The sequence below is a fragment of the Petaurus breviceps genome, unplaced genomic scaffold, assembly GCF_028583685.1.
Source record: "Petaurus breviceps papuanus isolate PSGF00001 unplaced genomic scaffold, PetGlider_PUasm1.0 339, whole genome shotgun sequence".
NCBI lineage: Eukaryota > Metazoa > Chordata > Mammalia > Diprotodontia > Petauridae > Petaurus > Petaurus breviceps.
Window position 1 is genome coordinate 196,619 of NW_027186112.1, and position 20,466 is coordinate 217,084.

At 39.2% G+C, this 20,466-nt stretch overlaps 1 protein-coding gene across 1 annotated transcript in view; it reads right to left on the reverse strand.

Moving 5' to 3' along the window:
• TOP1MT (DNA topoisomerase I mitochondrial) overlaps positions 1 to 20,466 on the reverse strand; it is a 95,804-nt gene that overhangs the window by 53,758 nt on the left and 21,580 nt on the right. The window contains exon 7 of the mRNA XM_069096904.1: positions 17,497 to 17,566. Coding sequence (XP_068953005.1) covers positions 17,497 to 17,566 — 70 coding nt within the window. The remainder of the gene's footprint in view (positions 1 to 17,496; positions 17,567 to 20,466) is intronic.

The following is a 20,466-nucleotide window of genomic DNA, read 5'->3' on the forward strand; positions in this document are numbered from 1 at the left end:
AGTACTTTATGAGACCCTAAAGAAGGGTACTATTTGTGAAAGTCAAGGAAGAATTTGTGACAGAAGGTGCATTTGAGCTGTGTTTAAAGCAGAAGGATGTAAATCAAAGAAACTTTTTGAGGGGCAGGCAATCAAGTGAGCAAAGGCACAAAAATCACTCGAAAGGTATAAGTGCATGGTTCAGCACAGGTGAAATTAAGGCTCAAAAAGCAGGGTAGTAATGATTATGTAGGGTCTTAAATGCCAAAGTAAGGAATTTAAATTTTACTCAGAAGGCAATAGTGAGCCACTGAAGGATTCTGAGTATTAGAGTTACAAAACTGAAACTATACATAAAGAACATTTGTTTGAGACTAACATTAAAGATGATTTGCAGGAGAATGAGTGCAATGGGAGAGAGGTTGCAAGAAGATGCAAGAAGGTCAAGAACCAAGAAGGTTCTTCACTGTTGCCAATTAAAAAGGAAGTGAGGTAGGGAAATGAACATCTGGCTAAGGCAGTGTCTGATAACAGAAAAGATGGGCTCTTGACCAAGCAATCAATTAACAAGCTATTATTAAGCTACTGGTGGAGTATCCTTAATGAGGGCTGGTAAAAGTAATATATTTGCCTATAATTTTGCAACTATGATGATGATTATTTTAAACTGAGGATGGAAGAGTTAGGAGAAAACTACTATTATGTATGTATCTTTCATACACAAAATAACAGATACAATTATAAGCAAAAAAGAGCATCAGTAATTCAAGTAGACATTACACAAGAAGACAACAATAAAACCCACGGCCTCATATACCTCCATGTAAATATACCAAATATGTATAGTAAGCAATGAAACAAATCTGATCTCAGAGAACACACAAGAGTTGTTGAGACAGTATTGGAATACCAGAATATCAGAAAAGTATGCCTCTTCAAAAGAAACAAAGTGGGGGGAAAGGAGTAGGGTAGAATTGCATTAAGAAGACATATCTTGGAAAGTGAGAAGATGGACAATTTTTCTTCTCTCCTCAAGCCTTCAACATTACATCTCCCCCACAAACACACCTCAACCTCCTTATCAGATAAGGATATCACCTCCTACTTTACTAAGAAAACAAAGATTATTTGCTGTGAATTCCCTTTTCTTCCATTCTCTACATTTCAATACTCCTCAAAATCCTCTCCCATTCTCTCTTCTTTCACTCCAGTATCTGATGAAGAAGTCACATTTTTCCTTACCAAGGCCAACCCTCCATCCTCTCCTATAGCTTTCTATAGATTGTCCTCACGATTATCTCCTCTCTCTAATCTCCAACATCTGTTGATCTACCACTGGTTCCTCCCCTCCTGTTTACAAGCATTCCTAACTCTTCCCTATTTTTAAAAAGGAGGAAAGAAAGAAGCTTGGTATTAATCATATTGCAAACTATACTGTTGCTGTTCAGTTGTTTCAGTCGTGTATAGTTCTTTGTGACCTCTTTTGGGATTTTCTTGACAAAGATACTAAAGTGGTTTGCCATTTCCTCCTCCAGCTCATTTTACAGATGAGGAAACTGAGGCAAACTTGTCCAGGGTCATACATGATTCATTTGGACCTGTCCTCCATTCCAAGCAGTATTAATCAGTTAAGTGTAGTTCCATACAGGGCAATGATTATAAGCAATTATTAGTGATACACTTATCTAGTAATATGCATTTAGTTATCTAACAATAGCAAAGGAATAAACATATTAATATTTTACGTAAACCATATAGGGATAATTAGATAAGATAGATTCTTATAGTACACTTTTATATTAGGCCTCAAACTTTAATCCAATGTTCATCTCATTTACCAGTTATGAAGCTCACTTGCACAACCACAAGAATGTTGACAGATATCTCTAACCTGTTTTGCTCAAATTCTATGTCCAAACCCAGCATAGATGGTATGCCTTGATTCTTTGGAAAATCCACCAAATTATTTTTGTACCTCCACACCACCCTCTCTTGTCCAACATGGGCAGGTGACCATATTATGACCACTTAGTCAGCAGAGATGATCCCTGCCTTGCCCATCTTGTGACCATTCATGCTGAGGCATCATTTCTGGCCCTCCTGGAAGGTCAAAATCAAGGTCTACGAACCAGTGACATTCTGTATTTTACCATGCCTCTTTTGCATGTTTGGGTACCAAACCCTATAAAAGTAAGACTCTGGGGAAAGAAGGCATCTCAGATTATGAGAAAGTTCTGATGTCCACTTCATTATAGGGGATCATAGGCCCTTTAATAAAGTGCTATTCACTTGGAGCTCTGCCTCAGTGGTTTTTCTTGCAGACTGGACAATTTTGGACCCCACAACAGCTAGTAAGGATCTGAGGCCAGGTTTGAATTCAGGTCTGCCTGACTCCTGGCTCAGCAGCATTCTATCCATTGGGCCACCTTGTTGTTCTTTCTTTACTTCTTTCTATAGTGCTTTACAAACTTTAAAGCATTATTTAAATTAACAACAGATTTTGATACAGATTATCAACATTTCCTAAAAAAGTTAAACTGGTTTTTAGATTACAACCAAAGGACCAAAGAATCTAGAAACAGCTTCAGTCAACAAACACTTATCTCTTACTTCCTTGCCAAGCAGAGAGAACTGATATCCAAAGTCAAGAATGGTTCAGAATATAATGGTGTTTGTAAAATACTAAAGGAAATCTGTTGGAAGCTTAGAAACAATATCACTTTATTAAAAAGTGATTAGTGGGTTACAGAAAAACAAAAGTCTATAGAAAGCCTGGTGAGAGCCCAAATTAAGTCAGATCATCCCAAGAGCATTTAAAGGAAGAAATGAGAGGGAAGAAAACCAACAAAAATTAAAAAGACCTATCAACATTCCAATTAATTATTTTCTTCACTGATGATAGTGAAATTACCACATCTGAACTCTAATGTGATGGTCTATATCAGGCATGTGCTGGACAAAGAAGCAGTAGGGACACTTAAAATAACAGAACATTCAGACCAAACCAATTACCCAGAATCAGTGACTTTAGTGAATTTAGACTCAGTGTCATGAAAACACTTCCTAACAATATGAACTGTCTCGAGAACTGGTGGGTTCTCCCATTAAACACCAAGTCTAAATTGGCCTCTCTGCAATCTTTGTCCATTGGTTCTGACCTATGAGGTCAAAGACGACAAGTCTAATCCCTCCTTCCCCATGAAAAGCTCTCCACACTTATTTCGCCCTTGAGTCTTCTCATTTCTAGTCTAAACATCTCCATTTTCTTCAATCAATCCTCACACATTATGGATTCAAGGCCCTTCATCATTACGATTAGTTGCTTCCTCTGTATTCTTCCCTGCTTAACAAGGCTCTCCTTAAATTATGATTCCTGGAACTAAATATAACATTCCAGATATGGTCTCACAATGTCAAAGTACAGTGGAGACTATCACCTACATATTCCTGGAAGCTATACCTCTCATCAGATCCTAAGACATGGCATTAGCTTTTTTGGCTGCCATAACATATTCATATTGAACTTGTAGTCTATTGAAACTCCAAAATCTTTTCTAGAACAACTACTGTCTAACCACTCCTCCCTCAATTTGTACTTGTGAAAATAATGTTTTTTGTACCAAAGTGTACATTTATTCCAATTTGATCTTGTTAGACCCAGCCCAAAGCTGGCATGATAAGATCTTTCTGGATCCTGATTTTATCATTCATTGCTAGCTATCCTCTCCCAACTCTGTATATATAATCTGCAAATTTGATGACCATAACTCCTTTACCTTTATGCAAGTCACTGATAAAAATGACAAATGGCACACAGTCAAGCACAGATTCCTGGGGTGCCCCACTAGAGACTTCCTGCCAAGCTGACATGAAACTATTAACTATTCTTTGAGTCTGCTCATCCAACCACTTCAGAATCTGTGCAAATGTATTAATGGCTAGTCCTTATCTCACCATCTTCTCCACAAGCATGGTATGAGACACTTAACAAAAGCTTTGGTAAAAAAAAATCTATATATTGGCATAATGGGCAACACAATCTTAAGGGCATTAAAGGACTGATTCTCAAGATATCTGAAGAAAGGATACCAAATGTCAGCAAAAATGACACATATTGTTACTACTCAAAAAAGCTATTGATAAAATTTTTTACCCATATGCCTATTTCTCCATTTCATCAGATTTTTAAAGAGAATAATCTATGCACATATAAAAAATTTCCTTGATTAAGAGAAAGAAACAGACATCTATAAATAAGTGATTTTCTATAGCAGCCACCTTTGCAATTGTGCGAGAGACTGAAAGAGGCAAAGAATCCCATAGTATTTACTGCCTGTGGATTATAAGGAAGCATTTCTTTAGGTAAGAATAGTTAACAATAATAAAATTTAAATAACACTTTTAGGTTTTCAAAGAATTTTACATGTATCATTTCATGTGATTCTCACAACAGCCCTATAATAAGGTGCCATTACCCCTATTTTTACAGGGAAGGGAAAAGGCTGAGACAGTTTAAGTAACTTGTCCTGGATCATACAGCTAAGTTAGCATTTGAGGAAAGGTTCAAACATAGGTCTTACTGACTCCAAATCTACTACTACAGTCCTATAAAGCAGGGCACAAAACAGAGAGATGGATGCTTGCCAAAAGTGTCTGCCACTCATGGGAGATATCCAGCACACAATCCAAATGGAAGAAAGACTCACTATAGATGGTTTGGACCTTCAGCGTCTTCTGTTTGTAGATAATACTGTAACAACATACTGCAAAGCCTCCTAAATGAAATCCACAATCATTCAAAAGAGTTTGGCTTAAGTGTCCACATAGGAAAAAACAATTGTGATATAAAATTGGATGGACGGCCCATTGCAATGAACCTTCAATAAATGAAATCTGTATACATGCTGTAGATGGATATAACTGATTGTAGAACTAAACAAAAAGGAGATCTCAGGATGGAACTGAGTGTGGGAAATTGTGCAGTGCTGTTAATATCTCCAAGTTTCTCTTAAACTTTTTTTTAATACCACTATTCTTTAAGTGATACTGTATGGCAGAGATTATAATTTCAAAAAGGTCAAGACAAGTCAACAAGTCTTTATTAAGGGCCAGTTCTGTGCCAGGCAAGGTGCTAAGTGCTGGGGATATCAAGAAAGACCAAACAGTGGCCCCTGCTGTCAAGGAGCTCACAATCTAATGGGGGAGTTAACAATTATGTACAAACAATATATGCAGGATAAATTGGAGATAATTTCAGAGGGAAAGCACTAAGATTAGGGAAAGGCTATTTGAAGAAGATAGGATTTTAACTGAGACTTGAAGGAATCTTAGGAAACTGGCACAGAATTTCAGACACAGGGACAGTCAGTGAAAATTCCCAGAGTCAGGAGATGTATCTTGTTCAAGAATAGCAAAGATATCTGTGTCAATGGACTGTAGTATATCTGAAGGGACTGATGTTCAGTTGTGTCCAACTCTTCATGACCTCATTTTGGGGTTTACTTGGAAAAAATACTAGAATGCTGTTTTCATCTCCAGCTCATTTGGTATATGAGGAAGCTGAGGCAAACAGGGTTACAAGTGACTTGCTCAAGGTCACACAGCTAGCAAGCCTCTGACGCTCTACTTATTTATTTATTTATTTTTCTCAGGCTCTATTTAACTCAGGAAGAGGAGTCTTTCTGACTCTAAGCCCAGTGACCCATCCACTGCAACCCCTAGCTGCCATGTGGAAGGGGGAGTAAGTGATAAAAAAAAATGTAAAGGAAGGAGGGGGCCAGGTTATATAGGGTTTTAAAAGCCAGAGGATTTTATATTTGTTCTTGGAGGTAAGATAATAATTAAAATTGTAGGTCCCTGGGGGGCGGAGACCTCCGCATGGCTCCAGCTTCCACCTTCCCCAATCCATGTGAAAGGGGACTCTGAACAAACTTTGGAGCTACAGAACCCACAAAATGACACAGAGAAGCTAACCTCCCGCTGAGGACAGCCCAACAGGCTGGCAGGAATCAGCCAGCGCAGAGCTCTGGGAGCTGAGCCCAGTTCCACTCTGAGGTTTGAGCCCCAGGGTGGGCCTGACCAGCCACTGGCCAGAGGGACTCCAGGAGCTGTGGCAGTCCAGAATTATCAACACACAGATGCTAAGGACAAAGTGAGAGGTCGGTGCAGTATGGACTTTGGTACCCAGTAGTTGGGAATGCCTCGGCTTTTGCCCCCAGGGCGAGAAGCCACTGAGGAGCCACAGCTATGCTGTTGCCTCCACGTGGCAGCTTCAGCTCTTGGCCTTCTGAGTGTAGGGGGACCAAGCAACCATTCTGAAGGGTAATCACTCTTGCTTTAACCTGCTTGGATCTGGATTGCAGTCTAGGGTGGAGGTCCTGGGGTGTGTGTCCAGCTTGCCAGAGCATGTGGAGGCTTCGGCAAGGGCACCCAACTAATACCTCCAGTAGCTGAGAAAACCCCAGCATTTGGTAGGAAGTTCCCCTATCTGGTAGCAGAGTCCTACTGTGGCAAAAAGCCCAAAAGTCAAGTAATTGAGTGGCAACATGACCAGGCAAAGGAAACAAAGCAAACAGGAGAATTTAACATTAGATTCCTATTTTGGGGACAAAAAGGATCAAAGCATGGAACAGGAAGAAGACAGTAAAGTCAGAACTCCTGCACCAAAAGCTTCAAAGGAATATACAAGCTGGTTACAGGCCATAGAGGACCTTAAGAAGCAGATAAGAGAAGTGGAGGAAAAAATAGGAAGAGAAATGAGAACGATGCAAGAAAATTACTAAATGAGAGTCAACACCCTGACTGAGGAAAATAACACCTTAAAAAAATAGACTAACTCAAATGGCAAAAGAGGCTCAAAAAGGCAATGAGGAGAAGAATGCCTTTGAAGTGACCATCAGAAAATTATACACCAAAGCCCCCTAAACCTGACAGAAGGGGCCCCTACCAGGGTCCCAGGAAATCACCTAATAGGCCACAATAGTGAAGGAACTTTTCACCTGTGTTGCTAGAAAATATGCCCCAGATACAGGTCTGTTTATGTTTGTATCCAGGGCTTTGCTAGGTAATCAAGGCTTAACTAGAAATGGCAAACCGCCCCCCCCCTCCCACCTTGGAACCATATTTTGTTGTTAGTAACACCTAGCTCTATATAAATGCATCCTTCAGGAGACTGAATGCTGTCTTCCCTACTGGGGAGGCAGTCACCAGCTGGTTAATAAACACTCCTATCAAATTATAACTGGCTTGGCTGTCATGTCCATTTCATTTGTCCATTTCGTTTTGGAGGTCCCACCGAAATTGCCTTTGGCACTGACAGGTGGACCAGGCTCCCTGGAGGGCCCGGAAAGCAATTTGCCCTAGGGGTGTGGTCACCAAGTGACATTCCTCAGCTCCAGGCTCATTGTGCTTCCCTGAGCAGACCAAGAACCTGAGTCCTTCCCAAATTCTTTCAATTCGGTCCAAGAGTGTTCTTTTAGGTGAGTACTCATGAAGTGTAAAAGTGCCCAGGGGATAGCCAAGTGATGTTCCTCGGCCCCAGGTAAAGTAGGAGGCTAAGTTGGACGCGGCATTAATGCGCCTACTGGCCTCCAAGGTTGGGATGCCGAGGAGTGCCCTTTCTTTATGTATTCTGTGTGTTCTCTGTAACTTTCACCCTTTCTTTATGTGTCCTGTGTGTCTATCACTAAGCGTTGCTGTAATCTTAACTGTGCTGTATCTTTAACTTTTTGTCTCCGTCGCTGGCCAAGTCCGGAAGATAAATTGCTCGGCCCCGAGTCTGAGCCCAGGAAGCCATTGCCATAGATCAAAAGCTCAGTCTCCTGCCAGCTCCCCATCCCCTGACTCAACCACCCCATCAGGGCTCTACCCTCTCCACCCCTGGAATCTGACCAGCCTACCTGGGACAACTGCCAACAGTTGCTCCGGGCACTCGGTTGCTCCACCTGGGATCTCCAAAGGGAGGGAGTGAACTTTCAAAATCCAAAATCTCAGTGCAAGGAGCCACCGGAGAGACAAAAACACCACCTGAGTGTATTCTGTGTGTTGTGTCGTTTTGTGTATTTTCTGTCTCTGCGATATAGGCAGGTAGAAAGGATGAAGGCTTCTTCCTTTTGTCCTGCTGCGTTTTGTGTATATTCTGTCTGTCTGTAACTTTCATTTTGTCTCTGCCTGCATTTCTTTCGGTCTCTGTAACTTTAATATCCTGTTTGTGGGATTGTATAAAGAAATTTCTAAATCTGCCACCCTGTAAGATCCAAAAGCAGCTGAGACATGTGCTTAGAAAGACGGATAGTCTCTTACTCCAGCCAAGTTCTACCTAAGAGAAAAAGGGTCACTTCAATGATCAAAGAGAAATAGGTTTCCAAGCTGCACCTTGAAATAGGACTAACACAGCCCTTTCCTGGGTCATAGAAAGAGAACTGTGCAATTGTTTTATTTCAAAGTTCAAAATTAAGACCATAATTGTTACTGGAAAATAGTTTTATTATCTATGTTGTATGAGAAACAGTTTCTCTTAAAGTCTTGAAGTAGATCTGGAATTTTAAAGGAATGAACACCTGAGAAAAGTTTACTTGAGCAAAAGGTCTACAACTGCTAAGATTTTCTTCCCTATGGTCCTAGTTCTTAGCTGGGGCTACAGAGCTCTCCCCTGTCATCCAGCTCTGACGGAGCTGAGGAGACAGTAAGAGGTTTGAACCATTAAGATTTTTCTCCCTGTTGTCCCGGCTATAATGGAGCTAGGGCTGCAGTGAAGTTAATTTGAGTTAACCTCCTCCAAAAAGAAAAAGGGGGGAAGGTACAGTAGCTACAGGGCTTATCATCTGCCTACCTGAAAGGTTAAATGCCTGGAATAGAATATTTTTTTCTGAATGGCATGGGAACAGTTAGAAAAGGGAAAAGAAGCTTGTGAAACAAAGGTAAAAATACAAGTTAATCATTATCCCATATACTAAGCCTGGGATACATCTAAGGTACTAAAGTATGTGTTAGATCTGAGCTATTCAGCCTAAAATTATATTCTTTCTACAGCCTAAATAGTTTAGTAAAAGGGTACTTGGCCTAGCTCCCACTAGCAATAGTTTCAGATCCCCAGGTACCCTGAAGCCCACCCCTCTGAGTAAGCAGAGCCTGAAGTTTCTACTTCAGGTTCCCCAAACCCTCTCCTCAATGCTCCAGGCTACAATCTCCTGGCACTCCCCAGTTGAGCAGTGCCCTTCCCCATAACTAGAGTCTGCGACTGTGGGGAGATGAGAAAAAGAGAGGAAAAAATGAAGTCAGAAATCAACCAGCCTCTTCACTTGGTAAGATCAATCATTCTTATATGTAATTTGGAAATGCAATTAATGTCATCTCACAGTTTATTCTATTGTTGTATTTTAACACTGTATATTGTAAAACCTGAGTGAGGAGAAAATTGTGTAAGAGCAGTAGTGTTACTTTAAATATGTATATCTGCTATTTAGAAAAACTTATAAAATTGTTAACTAAGCTATTTTGGGCTAATGTTTTAATGCTAAAACCTACCTAAAACTGTTAATTGATTACTGTGTGTGGAAAGGAGGAAACTAATGGATGAAAACTTGTCTAATTCTGCCCATTCAGAGCAGTCTCTCCTGCTTACAATTCATATAAATTTTCCTTATGTTGTACAATTGTCAAATCCCCTAGAAACTATCTCCAGGCAAGGCCATTCAGCCTGAGAAAGGTACTTGTTTTAGTCATGTAGTTTTTAAATGAATCTAACTTGCTAAGAAATTGCAAAGATTAAAAAGTGGCTTTATATTTTAGAAGGATGGAAAATGGAGTTCCTTATGAGATCTGATACATTTTTATTGCTTATTCCAGCCCCATGAGAATAGAAATAATTATAACTGGCTCTAAGCTGTGATTGGTGAGGCTTGTTGTTTAAGGTAAAAAGCACTTGGGACCATAACTAAATTTTATTTTGAATCTGAATTTGGGTATAGTTGTCTGCATTAAAGCAGTGTCTGAGAGAATATGCCACTAGCTACTCAGAGGAATGTGATCTTGTACTGTCAACAGGTGGAAGTCTACATTTGGTAAAGGCCGAAGGAACAATCTTAGCCTCTATCTGGGATGGGATCCCTCCTGGCTCAGTTTACCTATGAGGTTCCTTTGAAAAGGAATGTTTCCCACCTATTCCTGAGTCTAGCTATGAGATGGAATTGATGCTGCATGATTGGATATCTATGAATGTACCTGAATTTATACAGAGCCAAGGACATTTTCTCCTGGCACATTTGGAATGTCACATGTCCCTGCTTTTTCCCTCTATAACAGGTTTCTATGCTCAGAGCAAGTAATCAGTAAAAGATGTTTTTCATGTTAGCTTACTGGAAAATCTAATATTTTTCATCTAAAATTAGAACATGTATAGAAAGTTATGCAAACTGCTTAAGATCATTTAAAAGTCTTCAATTAATTTTCTTTATAAAAGTTTAGTGATCATTTATAAATCTCGAAACTGTTTTGAAGAAAAATATTTTTAGAAGAAATTTTTAAAATCTCTAGTGTGATTTTAAGAGACTCACTAAAACCTCCACTTCCAAAATTGATGTAACAAGTTGTAAAGCAGAAGAGAACTTGTTATTTTGATCCATTATTTAAGCAAGTGTTAATATTTGTAACTGAATATATATGTGTAAAATTCATTCCCCTTTTTGAAATTCTGTTTGGCACCCCACCTTCTACTGTATTTTGGGTGACGAATGCTGTTATGTATGACTGTTAATGATTTACTTCTCAAGTCCCTCCAAGCTCTCCGCAACATCCAGGACGAAGTCTGAGCAGTGTACCAGACCACTCTGCTGTTAAGGTGGCCAGAAGAAAAGCCTGGATCCACCCCTCACACATCAAGGTGACGGCTCCTCCTGACACACCAGACTGTGGGTAACAGAGCCAGCCAGTGACTCACAACTGAAGATTAAGAGACTGTTCTGACGCTCCTGTTCCTGGCATTCCTGCCTTTGGCCAGTTCCAACTCCTATGCTCCCATCTTGTACTCTTGGACTCTTACTAAGACAACTGATTGGACTCTGCTAGCAAAGAATGTGACTCATAGCCAGCCCACCCTATTTCTTTGATCACTGTGCTCCAGATTCATGTTGTTTCCCTATAAAGGCATGTATTCTGCAGGGACCGATGATGCTGCTTGTGGAGACATGGGCAGAAAACCAGCCTTTAGTCAACCCAGTTGTGTGTCTGCCCTGAGGATGGGTCCCCCAAGTGTGGGGAATAGGGAAATATCACTGTGCCAATTGGGATTATGTAACCATTGCTGACTGGGTCTCCGGTGGCAGCTGTGACCACCACATTTCATTTTATTGTAATACCCTTAAGTCATGTAACCCAGTTGTCATCAGGGTTTTGGACTGGACCAAACAGGATTGGAAAACTGGGACACCTTGGGAATTAAGGTTTTATGTCACAGGAAAGGACCCCGGGGTCTTGTTCAATGCACTCTGGTGCCGAGGGGTCTTACTCCCACTGGTCCCAAGCCAGTCCTCAACCCACCTCCTGGTGGCGATTGAACCTCAGATGGCCCCATTTCACCCATTACCATCACCCCTGCAGACTCAGACAGCACTTTGGTAGATCCCAAGTAATGACCTCACTCTCACACCTTTCAGTCTTCTCCTTCTTGAACTCCTTGGACCCGAGCTTAATTTCTGACTGCTTGTATGCAGGAACACCTTTTTGCTGGCAGCCCCCACTTTAGTCCCTATCCTAGTTGGTCTTGGTATGGCAGGATAGGCAACGATGAGTACCATAACCCTAGTGCAAGGGAACAGTCCCCTGGACTCGAGTTTCAACTATGAACAAGAAAAGGGGGGAGTGGAGTGCTGTAATAAGAATGTAAATTTGGAAGATCTTCCCTGCCCCTAGGCTAATGTGCACCTGAAGCCTGGGGTGGGAGGCTTGTTTTTCAGTAGATACTTCTTGATTGGCCAGTGAGTCAATAAGGTTGTTACATTCTCTGAGCCAGGAGAAGGCTATATAAGCCCTGATGTGTAGCTTTGTTTTGGGACTCACTTTGAGAAGTGTTCTGTGATATGATATGGATTCTGGGAAGCCGTTGTTGAGAGTCCCCTGGCTTTGAAAAACCCAGATGTGGAAACACAGATGTTGATTGGGTATGGATGTAATGGCTGGACAGTTTGGAAAGCTGTCTACTTGATCTGTTTCTGTCTTGATAATTCTGTCTGTATATTTTGAAGTCTGGGGTGCTGACCTTTTTCCCCTGAACAAGGTAAACGATATATGTCTGACTGATTAAAGTAAGCTTGTTAACCCATTTTGAGTTGCTTTCCTTTAACAAAGCAGATCCAAGAACCTGTATGGGCAGCAAACCCTGAGGACGTGCTTGGGGTGCTTGCTGCTACAAGTGCCCATCAGAAAATTATACACCAAAGCCCCCTAAACTCTGGAAATCACCTAATAGGCCACAATAGTGAAGGAACTTTTCACCTGTGTTGCTAGAAAACATGCCCCAGATACAGGCTGTTTATGTTTGTATCCAGGGCTTTGTTAGGTAATCAAGACTTTACTAGAAATGGCACCACCCCCCCTTGGAACCATATTTTTGTTGTTAGTAACACCTAGCTCTATATAAATGTATCTTTCAAGAGACTCAATGCTGTCTTCCCTACTGAGGAGGCAGTCACCAGCTGGTTAATAAACACTCCTATCAAATTATAATTGGCTTGGCTGTCATGTCCATTTCACCTTAAAAAGCCGAATTTGCCAGATGGAAAAAGAATCTCAAAAGCTCACTGAGGAGAATCATTGCTTCAGAATGAGACTGGAACAAATGGAAGCTAATAACTTTATGAGAAATCAAGATGCTGTTAAACAGATCCAAACAAATGAAAGAATAGAAGGCAATGTGAAATATCTCATGGGAAAAACCACTGACCTGGAAAATAGATCCAGGAGAGATAATTTAAAAATTATTGGACTACCTGAAAGCCATGATCAAAGAAAGAACCTAAAAATCATCCTCCAAGAAGTTCTCAAAGAAAACTGCCCTGATGTTTTAGAACCAGAGGGCAAAACAGAGGTTGAAAGAATCCACCAGTCACCTCCCGAAAAAGATCCTAAAAAGAAAACTCCTAGGAATACTATAGCCAGGTTCCAGAAGTCCCAGATTAAGGAGAGAATATTACAAGCAGCCAGGAAGAAACAATTGGAATATTGTGGAAACACAATCAGGATAACCCAGGATCTGGCAGCTTCTACACTGAGGGATCGAAGGGCTTGGAATGTGATATTCCGGAGGTCAAAGGAGCTGGGATTAAAACCAAGAGTCACCTACCCAGAAAAACTGAGTATCATGTTTCAGGGGAAAATATGGTCATTCAGTGGAATAGGGGACTTTCAAGCATTCTTGTTGAAAAAACCAGAGTTGAATAGAAAATTTGACATTCAAATACAAGAAGCAAGAGAAGCATGAGAAGGTAAACAGGGAAAAGAAATCATAAGGAACTTATCAAAGTTGAACTATTAACATTCCTACAGGGAAAAACAATCATTGTAATTGATGAAACTTTTCTCAGTATGAATATAGTTGAACGGAATAGAAATATATATATACATATATGTCTATATATGAACGTATATGGGCATATGAATGCATATGTGAATGTGTGTATATATGTTTACAGGTATACATAGATAGAGGGCACAGGACCAATTCAATAGGAAGGGATGATACTTAAAAGGTGATATTAAGAGGTGAGACAGGAATATAATGAGAGGAGATGGGGAGAGACAGATTGGGGTAAACTATCTCATACAGAAGAGGCAAGGGAAAATGGTTACAATGGAGGGGAAGAATAGGAAGGCAAAAGGGAATTGGTCAACCCTATTCCCATTGAATTTGGCTTGAGGAGGGAGTGAAATACACACTAAATAGGGTATCTCACCCTTCAGGAGAGTAGGGGGGAAGGGGATGAAAGGGGGGATAATGGAAGGGAGGGCAGGCTGGGGAGGGAGGGAAACTGGAAGCTCCCACTTTTGAAAAGGGACAGGATCAAATTAGAGAATAGAACGAGTGGGAGGTGGGATAGGAGGGAGGGAAATATAGTCAGTCTTTTACAATATATCTACTATGTTATTGTTTTGCATTAGCCACACATGTACAACCTATACTGAACTGCTTATCTTCCCAATAAGGGTGGGTGACAAGGGAGGAAGGGAATGAATCTGGAATTATAAAAAAAAAAGAAATGTGAACCAGAATATCCATTATGACCATTATTATTTGCTATGTGTTAGAAATAAGAAAGAGAAATTGAAGAAATAAGCATAGGCAAAGAAACAAAATAACCTGTCTAAAGAACCCTAAAAAGTTAACTAAAAATTCATTGAAATAATAACTTTAGCAATTAGAAGGATATAAAATAAATTCACATAAATCATTTGCTTTTTACATATTATCCACAAAACTCAGCAGAACAAAGAGAAATTTCATTTAAAATAACTACAGAATATATAAATTATTTGGGAATCTACCTACCAAGATAGACACAGGAATGAATGAATACAAATGAATACAACCACAAAATACTCTTTACAGAAACAGGAGAGATCTACCTGAAATATTTAGAGAAATATTAATTGTTCATAGCTTAGGTCATGATAATATAATAAAAAAAGACTACAACCTAAATTAATTTATGTATTCAGTGCCATATCAATTAAACTACCAAAGGATTACTTTTTAGAGGTAGGAAGAATAACAACAATTCATCTTAAGTGATAAAAGACCTAGAATCTCAAGGAAAACAATGACAAGAAGTAAGAAGGAAGGGGGCCTAGCCGTACCATATATCAAACTATACTAAAACCAGTAATCATTATTTGGTACTGGTTAAAAAACGGAAAAGTTGATCAGTGGAACAGAGTAGGTATGCAAAATATAGAAGTAAATAAACAAAGTAACACAGTTTTTGATTGACCCCAAGACCCCAACTACTGTGGCAAGGACTCACTACTCCACAAAAACTGTTAGGAAAACTGGAAAGCAATATGACACAAACAAGGATTAAGCCAACATCTCACACCATAGAGCACAATAAACTCCAAATGGATACTGAGCATAAAAGATAACATCATAGTCATATTAGAATAGCAGGGGTGATACCTTTCCAAACTATGGCTATAAGAAGAATCCTTTTATCAAAGAAGGAATAAATACAGATAATAAAAAGGACAGTTTTATTCACACGGATAAGAAGCTTCTGCACAAACAAAATCTTCAATGCAGATAAATTAGAAGGGAAACAGATGCCTCAGGGAAAAAAAAAACCTTTACAATAAGTTTCTTTGGTAAAGGTTTGATGTCCAAGTTATATACAGAGAACTGATTTAAATATATATGAACAAGGATCATTCCCCAACAGACAAATGTTTAAAGGACAACAAAAAGTAGGTCTCAAAAATTATATTATTAATGATATAAGAAATATTCAAAATCACTAGTAACAACAGAAATACAAATGAATATAACTGAGGTTCTATTGAACACCCATCAGATTGGAAAAGATGACAAAAAGGGAAAATTACAATTGTTGTAGGGCTTCTGGGAGGATAGGCACATTAATGTAGTTGTCAGTAGAATTGTTAACATGATCCAGCCATTCTGGAGACCAATTTGGAACTATGCCACAAAAGTCACTAAGTTATATATACTCTTTGATACAGTGATAGCACTACTAGGCTTATATGACCCCTTAAAAAAAAAGATAAAGCAAAGATACATGTTACAAAAATATTTAAAGAAGTACTTTTTGTTGTAGCAAGGATCTGGAAAATAAAGTATACATCAACTGGGGAATGACTGAAGAAATTATGGTATATGAAAAGTAATGGAATATTACTGTGCCATGAAAAATTATGAAAGTGATAGATTCAGAGAATCCTGGGAAGATTTGTATGAACTGATGGACTGAGTGTTAAATGAGTGGAACTGAGAGAACAATTTATACAATGTCTGCAACATTGTAAAAAAAAAAAAGAGACAATTTTCAAAGATTTAAAAATACAGATAAATGCAATGAAGAAACAACTTCTGAGGAACAATGATTAAGTTAAGCTATCTGCTTCATTAGAGAGAGTTATGGATATGAGATACAGAATGATATACATTTTCATACACATAAAATGTGTATATCTGTTCTGCTTTAATAAGCTTATTTGACAAATGGGGGGGTTCCTTTTTAAAATTGGGAGAAATTGGAGGAAGGAGATGGGGATGAATGATACTGTTATTCAAGTACATAAGTGATACACTATAAAGTATGTAGCAAAAAAAATATATTAAAAATGCTAGTGAAGAGGAGAACGACAGTTCCAGGTCTGGAATCACAAGTAACTTGCCAATACCCGTTTTCCAGGAAACTATTATTAAGAACTATAGCTCTCAGGGTGGCTAGGTGGCACAGTGAATAGAGCACCAGTCCTGGAGTCAGGAGGACCTGAGTTCAAATCTGGCCTCAGACATTTAACACAATTACTAGCGGTGTGACTTTGGGCAGGTCACTTAACCCCAATTGCTCTCCAAAAAGCAAAAAAAGAACCCAAAAACTATAGCTCTCACTTCCAAGAAATACTGAATAAAGGAGGAATATTGCAAGAACCTGCCTTGTAAAATGTTTATATTTCTTCCTTAGCCAAATGACTATTTCTGATTGAAGTAAAGGCTGGTCTCCCTTTTACAAAAGAGGGAGGGTTAAAGGAGTTTGAAGAATATTTCTCCCATCCTCTAAGCTATTCGTGAGAATGAAGTGTTCTTTAAAACAATGTAAAAACAAAAAATAAAAAGGATATGAATTGAACAAAGAAGAATCCTGACCTGTGTCTGAAGACTGAAGGGTAGAAGAATGTCACACAGAGAAATGGAAGTATCACTGAACACTCAGGAGTCTCAGTAACAGATGTGAGACTCTTCCAGAAGAGGAATGAACTAAACCCACTGAAGATGAAGGAGCCACTTATACTCTGGGAATGATATGGATCCAAAGGTATCATTAGGTGAGTAATCAGGCAGTAAGGGTCATGGGAAGTTCCTGGCTTCTCTGGTTACTTTCAATTTTGTGAGCTTGCAAATACAAGGTATCCCAAAAGTCTTAGTGAGATTTTTAAGCTATTAAAAGATATTGGGGGCGGCTAGGTGGCACAGTGAGTAAAGCACCGGCCCTGCAGTCAGGAGGACCTGAGTTCAGTTCCGGCCTCAGACACTTAACACAAAAAAACTAGCCGTGTAACCTTGGGCAAGTTACTTAACCCCAATTGCCCTCCAAAAGGCAAAAAAAAAAAAGATATTAAAGCTTAAAAAGGCATTAGAGATTTTGAGATACTCTGCATATCTAAACCACATCCCAAAAAAATAAAGCACTACACAAATAACAGTTATTATATCTTCCAAGACATAATCGTTACGTCTGATAGATTGTAAGTTGTAAAAAAATATACACGTAATTTAAAAATACTTACTTTGTTGCCTTTTTTCTTTGACAATCTCTCATCATTTCCAGGTTTCACGTCTGGAGTTACCCGTGCTGACCTAGAATACAAATATCAAAAATTTCTATTCAACTGTACCCACAGGAATATACTGAGTTTTACTGACAGGCAAGGTTGGCTACTACCATAAAACAGGGTGAGAGAATAGGGGGAACAATGACATAACAATTCAGGAAAGGATTCCCTCATAACCTTTGTGTGGAGAAGAGCTATATTTGCTTACCAAAAGCTTCTGGATCGATTAAATGCCAGGTGCTTTGGGGGGGGGGGGGAAGAGGAAGGAGTCCTAAAGGAATCATTTGTTCAGGTGCAACAGGAAATATTTTCACAGTACCTTTCTACCCTGAGGGGCTAGAGGTAGGGGGCCAGGTTCAGCAATGGGAGTGAAGGGGAAAGGATAGTTGTTGCCCTGCAAATGAACAGTTCATAAAACTCTGCCACTTAATCTCCACCACAAGGTTGAAAACACTGGATTAAGAGAACTAGTCTTTCTAAAGAAGTATAAAACAGAAGACTCAAGAATCTCAGAAATGCAAAGGGAATGTAGAAAGCATCTAGTCCAACTTATATATGAGCATCAACCCTCTCTCAACCTCATCCCACAGCATCCCAACAAGCTGTTAACTTCCTACTCAAAGGATTCCAAGGATAATCACTCACCATATATGGAAAGAAATAGAGACATATATAAAAAAGTATACTTAAGAACAAAAAACAAACTATCCAGATACCTATGATTGAAAGTTGCAGAGTACCAAAGGCCACTATAACAGACTTGGTCTCATAATAGACCACAGTACATAAATTAAAAAAAAAAACTACGATGATAATATAGACAGAACTGCCTCCATGATTTAATTGACATAGGGAACTCCTAAGGAAATTCCTTCTACTGATGCAGGTCAGCCCCTCCTCTGAGAATTGTAATCTCAGAGTAGCCTAGAACTCTTGCCCAGGGTCTCATAGCCAGCATCTCAGAAGCAAGACTTGAAACCAGGTCTTCCTACTTCCAAGACTAACTCTCTACCCACTGTTATGCTTCCTTTCAAGATATTAATGGGACATAAAAGAAGGCACATTAAGACAACAGGCTAATTATTTGCAATAATTACATTGGAAAAGGCATTGGCCAAGTCATTCCTACATGTCCCCATTTTAAAATAGAAGCAAAAAACTAAAAAACTGTTTAAGTCTTCACTGAAGGCTTACTGAATGAAAAGCAACAGAAAGTGATGAGAAATAGAAACTTGCAGAAAAGGTTAAATAAACTGAAATTATTTGGTTACACCTCATACCTATCAGACTGATTAATATGACAGAAAAGGAAAACGACAAATGTTAGAGGGGATATGGAAAAACAGGAACACTTATGCATGGCTGGTAGAGCTGTGAACTAATCCAACCATTCTGGAAAGCAATTTAGAGTTCTGTCCAAAGGGATATAAAATTGTACATACCCTCTGACCCAGCAATATCACTATTATTAGGTTTGCACCCCAAAGAGAAGAAAAAAAAGGGCCTATATGTACAAAAATATTTATAACAGCTCTTTTTTGGGGGGGGGCAAAAAACTGGAAATCAAGAAGATGCTCATCTTCTTGGGGAATGGCTGACCAAGGTATGGTATATAATTGTGATGGAATACTTTTGTGCTATAAGAAATGATGAGCAGGATGCTTTCAGAAAACCCTGGGAAGACTTACATAAACTTATGCAAATGAAGTGAACAGAACTAGAACATTGGATGTAGTAACAGCAATACTGTACAATGATCAACTGTAAAGAACTTAGCTATTCTCAGAAATATACCGATCCAAGGGGCGGCTAGGTGGTGCAGTAAAGCACCAGCCCCAGAGTTCGGAGGACCTGAGTCCGGAGGACCCAAGTCCGGTTCCGGCCTCAGACACTTAACACCCACACAAAAAAGCTAGCCATGTAACCTTGGGCAAGTTACTTAACCCCAATTGCCCTCCAAAAGGGAAAAAACACACACACACACACAAACACACACCAATCCAAGACAATTCCAAAGAATTTGTGATAAAAAATGCTATCCACCTCCAGAGAAAGACCTGATGGAGTCTGACTGCATAATGATGCAGACTTTTTTTTACTTTCTTGATTATTCTTGGACTTTTTTTATGTTTTCTTTTGTAACATGGCTAATGTGGAAATGTTTTCCATGACTGCCCATGTATAATCAATATCAAATTGCTTGCCTTCTCAAGGAAGAAGGGAAGAGAGTGAGGAAAAGAATATGGAACCCAAAATTGTTTTAAATGGTAAAAAAATTTTACATATAATTTAAAAAACAAAATTAAATGTAATTTTTTTAAAAAAGTAATTATTTGTTTAGAATGGACTAGAGAAAGGATTACAGTGACAGGTATCTCTTTACTCAAGTCTGTTCCTCACTCAGTGGTCAAACTCATTTTCCTAAAGCACAGGTCTAACTAACTGTATCACTCCCCCTGCTCAATAAACCCCAGTGGCTCTCTATTACCTCCAGGATGAAATATAAAAATTCTGTAGGGCATTTCAAGCCCTTCATAACCTTGTCCTTCCCCTACCCCTCACCCCCACTTTTTTAGGTTTTATATACCTTAATCCAGACACCTTAGTTTCCTCATTTGTAAAATGATGAGTTTTAACTAGCCATTGAATATTTCAAACAAGCTAGATGTTCAAACTAGATGTTGTGGGCATCTCCAACTCAACATGTTAAAAAATAACTACATATCTTTCTCCCCAAACCTATCTCCTGAAGTTTTCTTTTCCTGTCAAGGATACCAATATCCTCCTATACATCTAGATTCAAAACCTCAGAATTATTCTCAACTTCTCAGTCTTACATTCTTCAAATCCAGCCAATTTCCAGAGAGAAGACAGAAGGAACTGGTGATATTTAATATAGAAAAGAAAATATTTAAAGGGGACTTA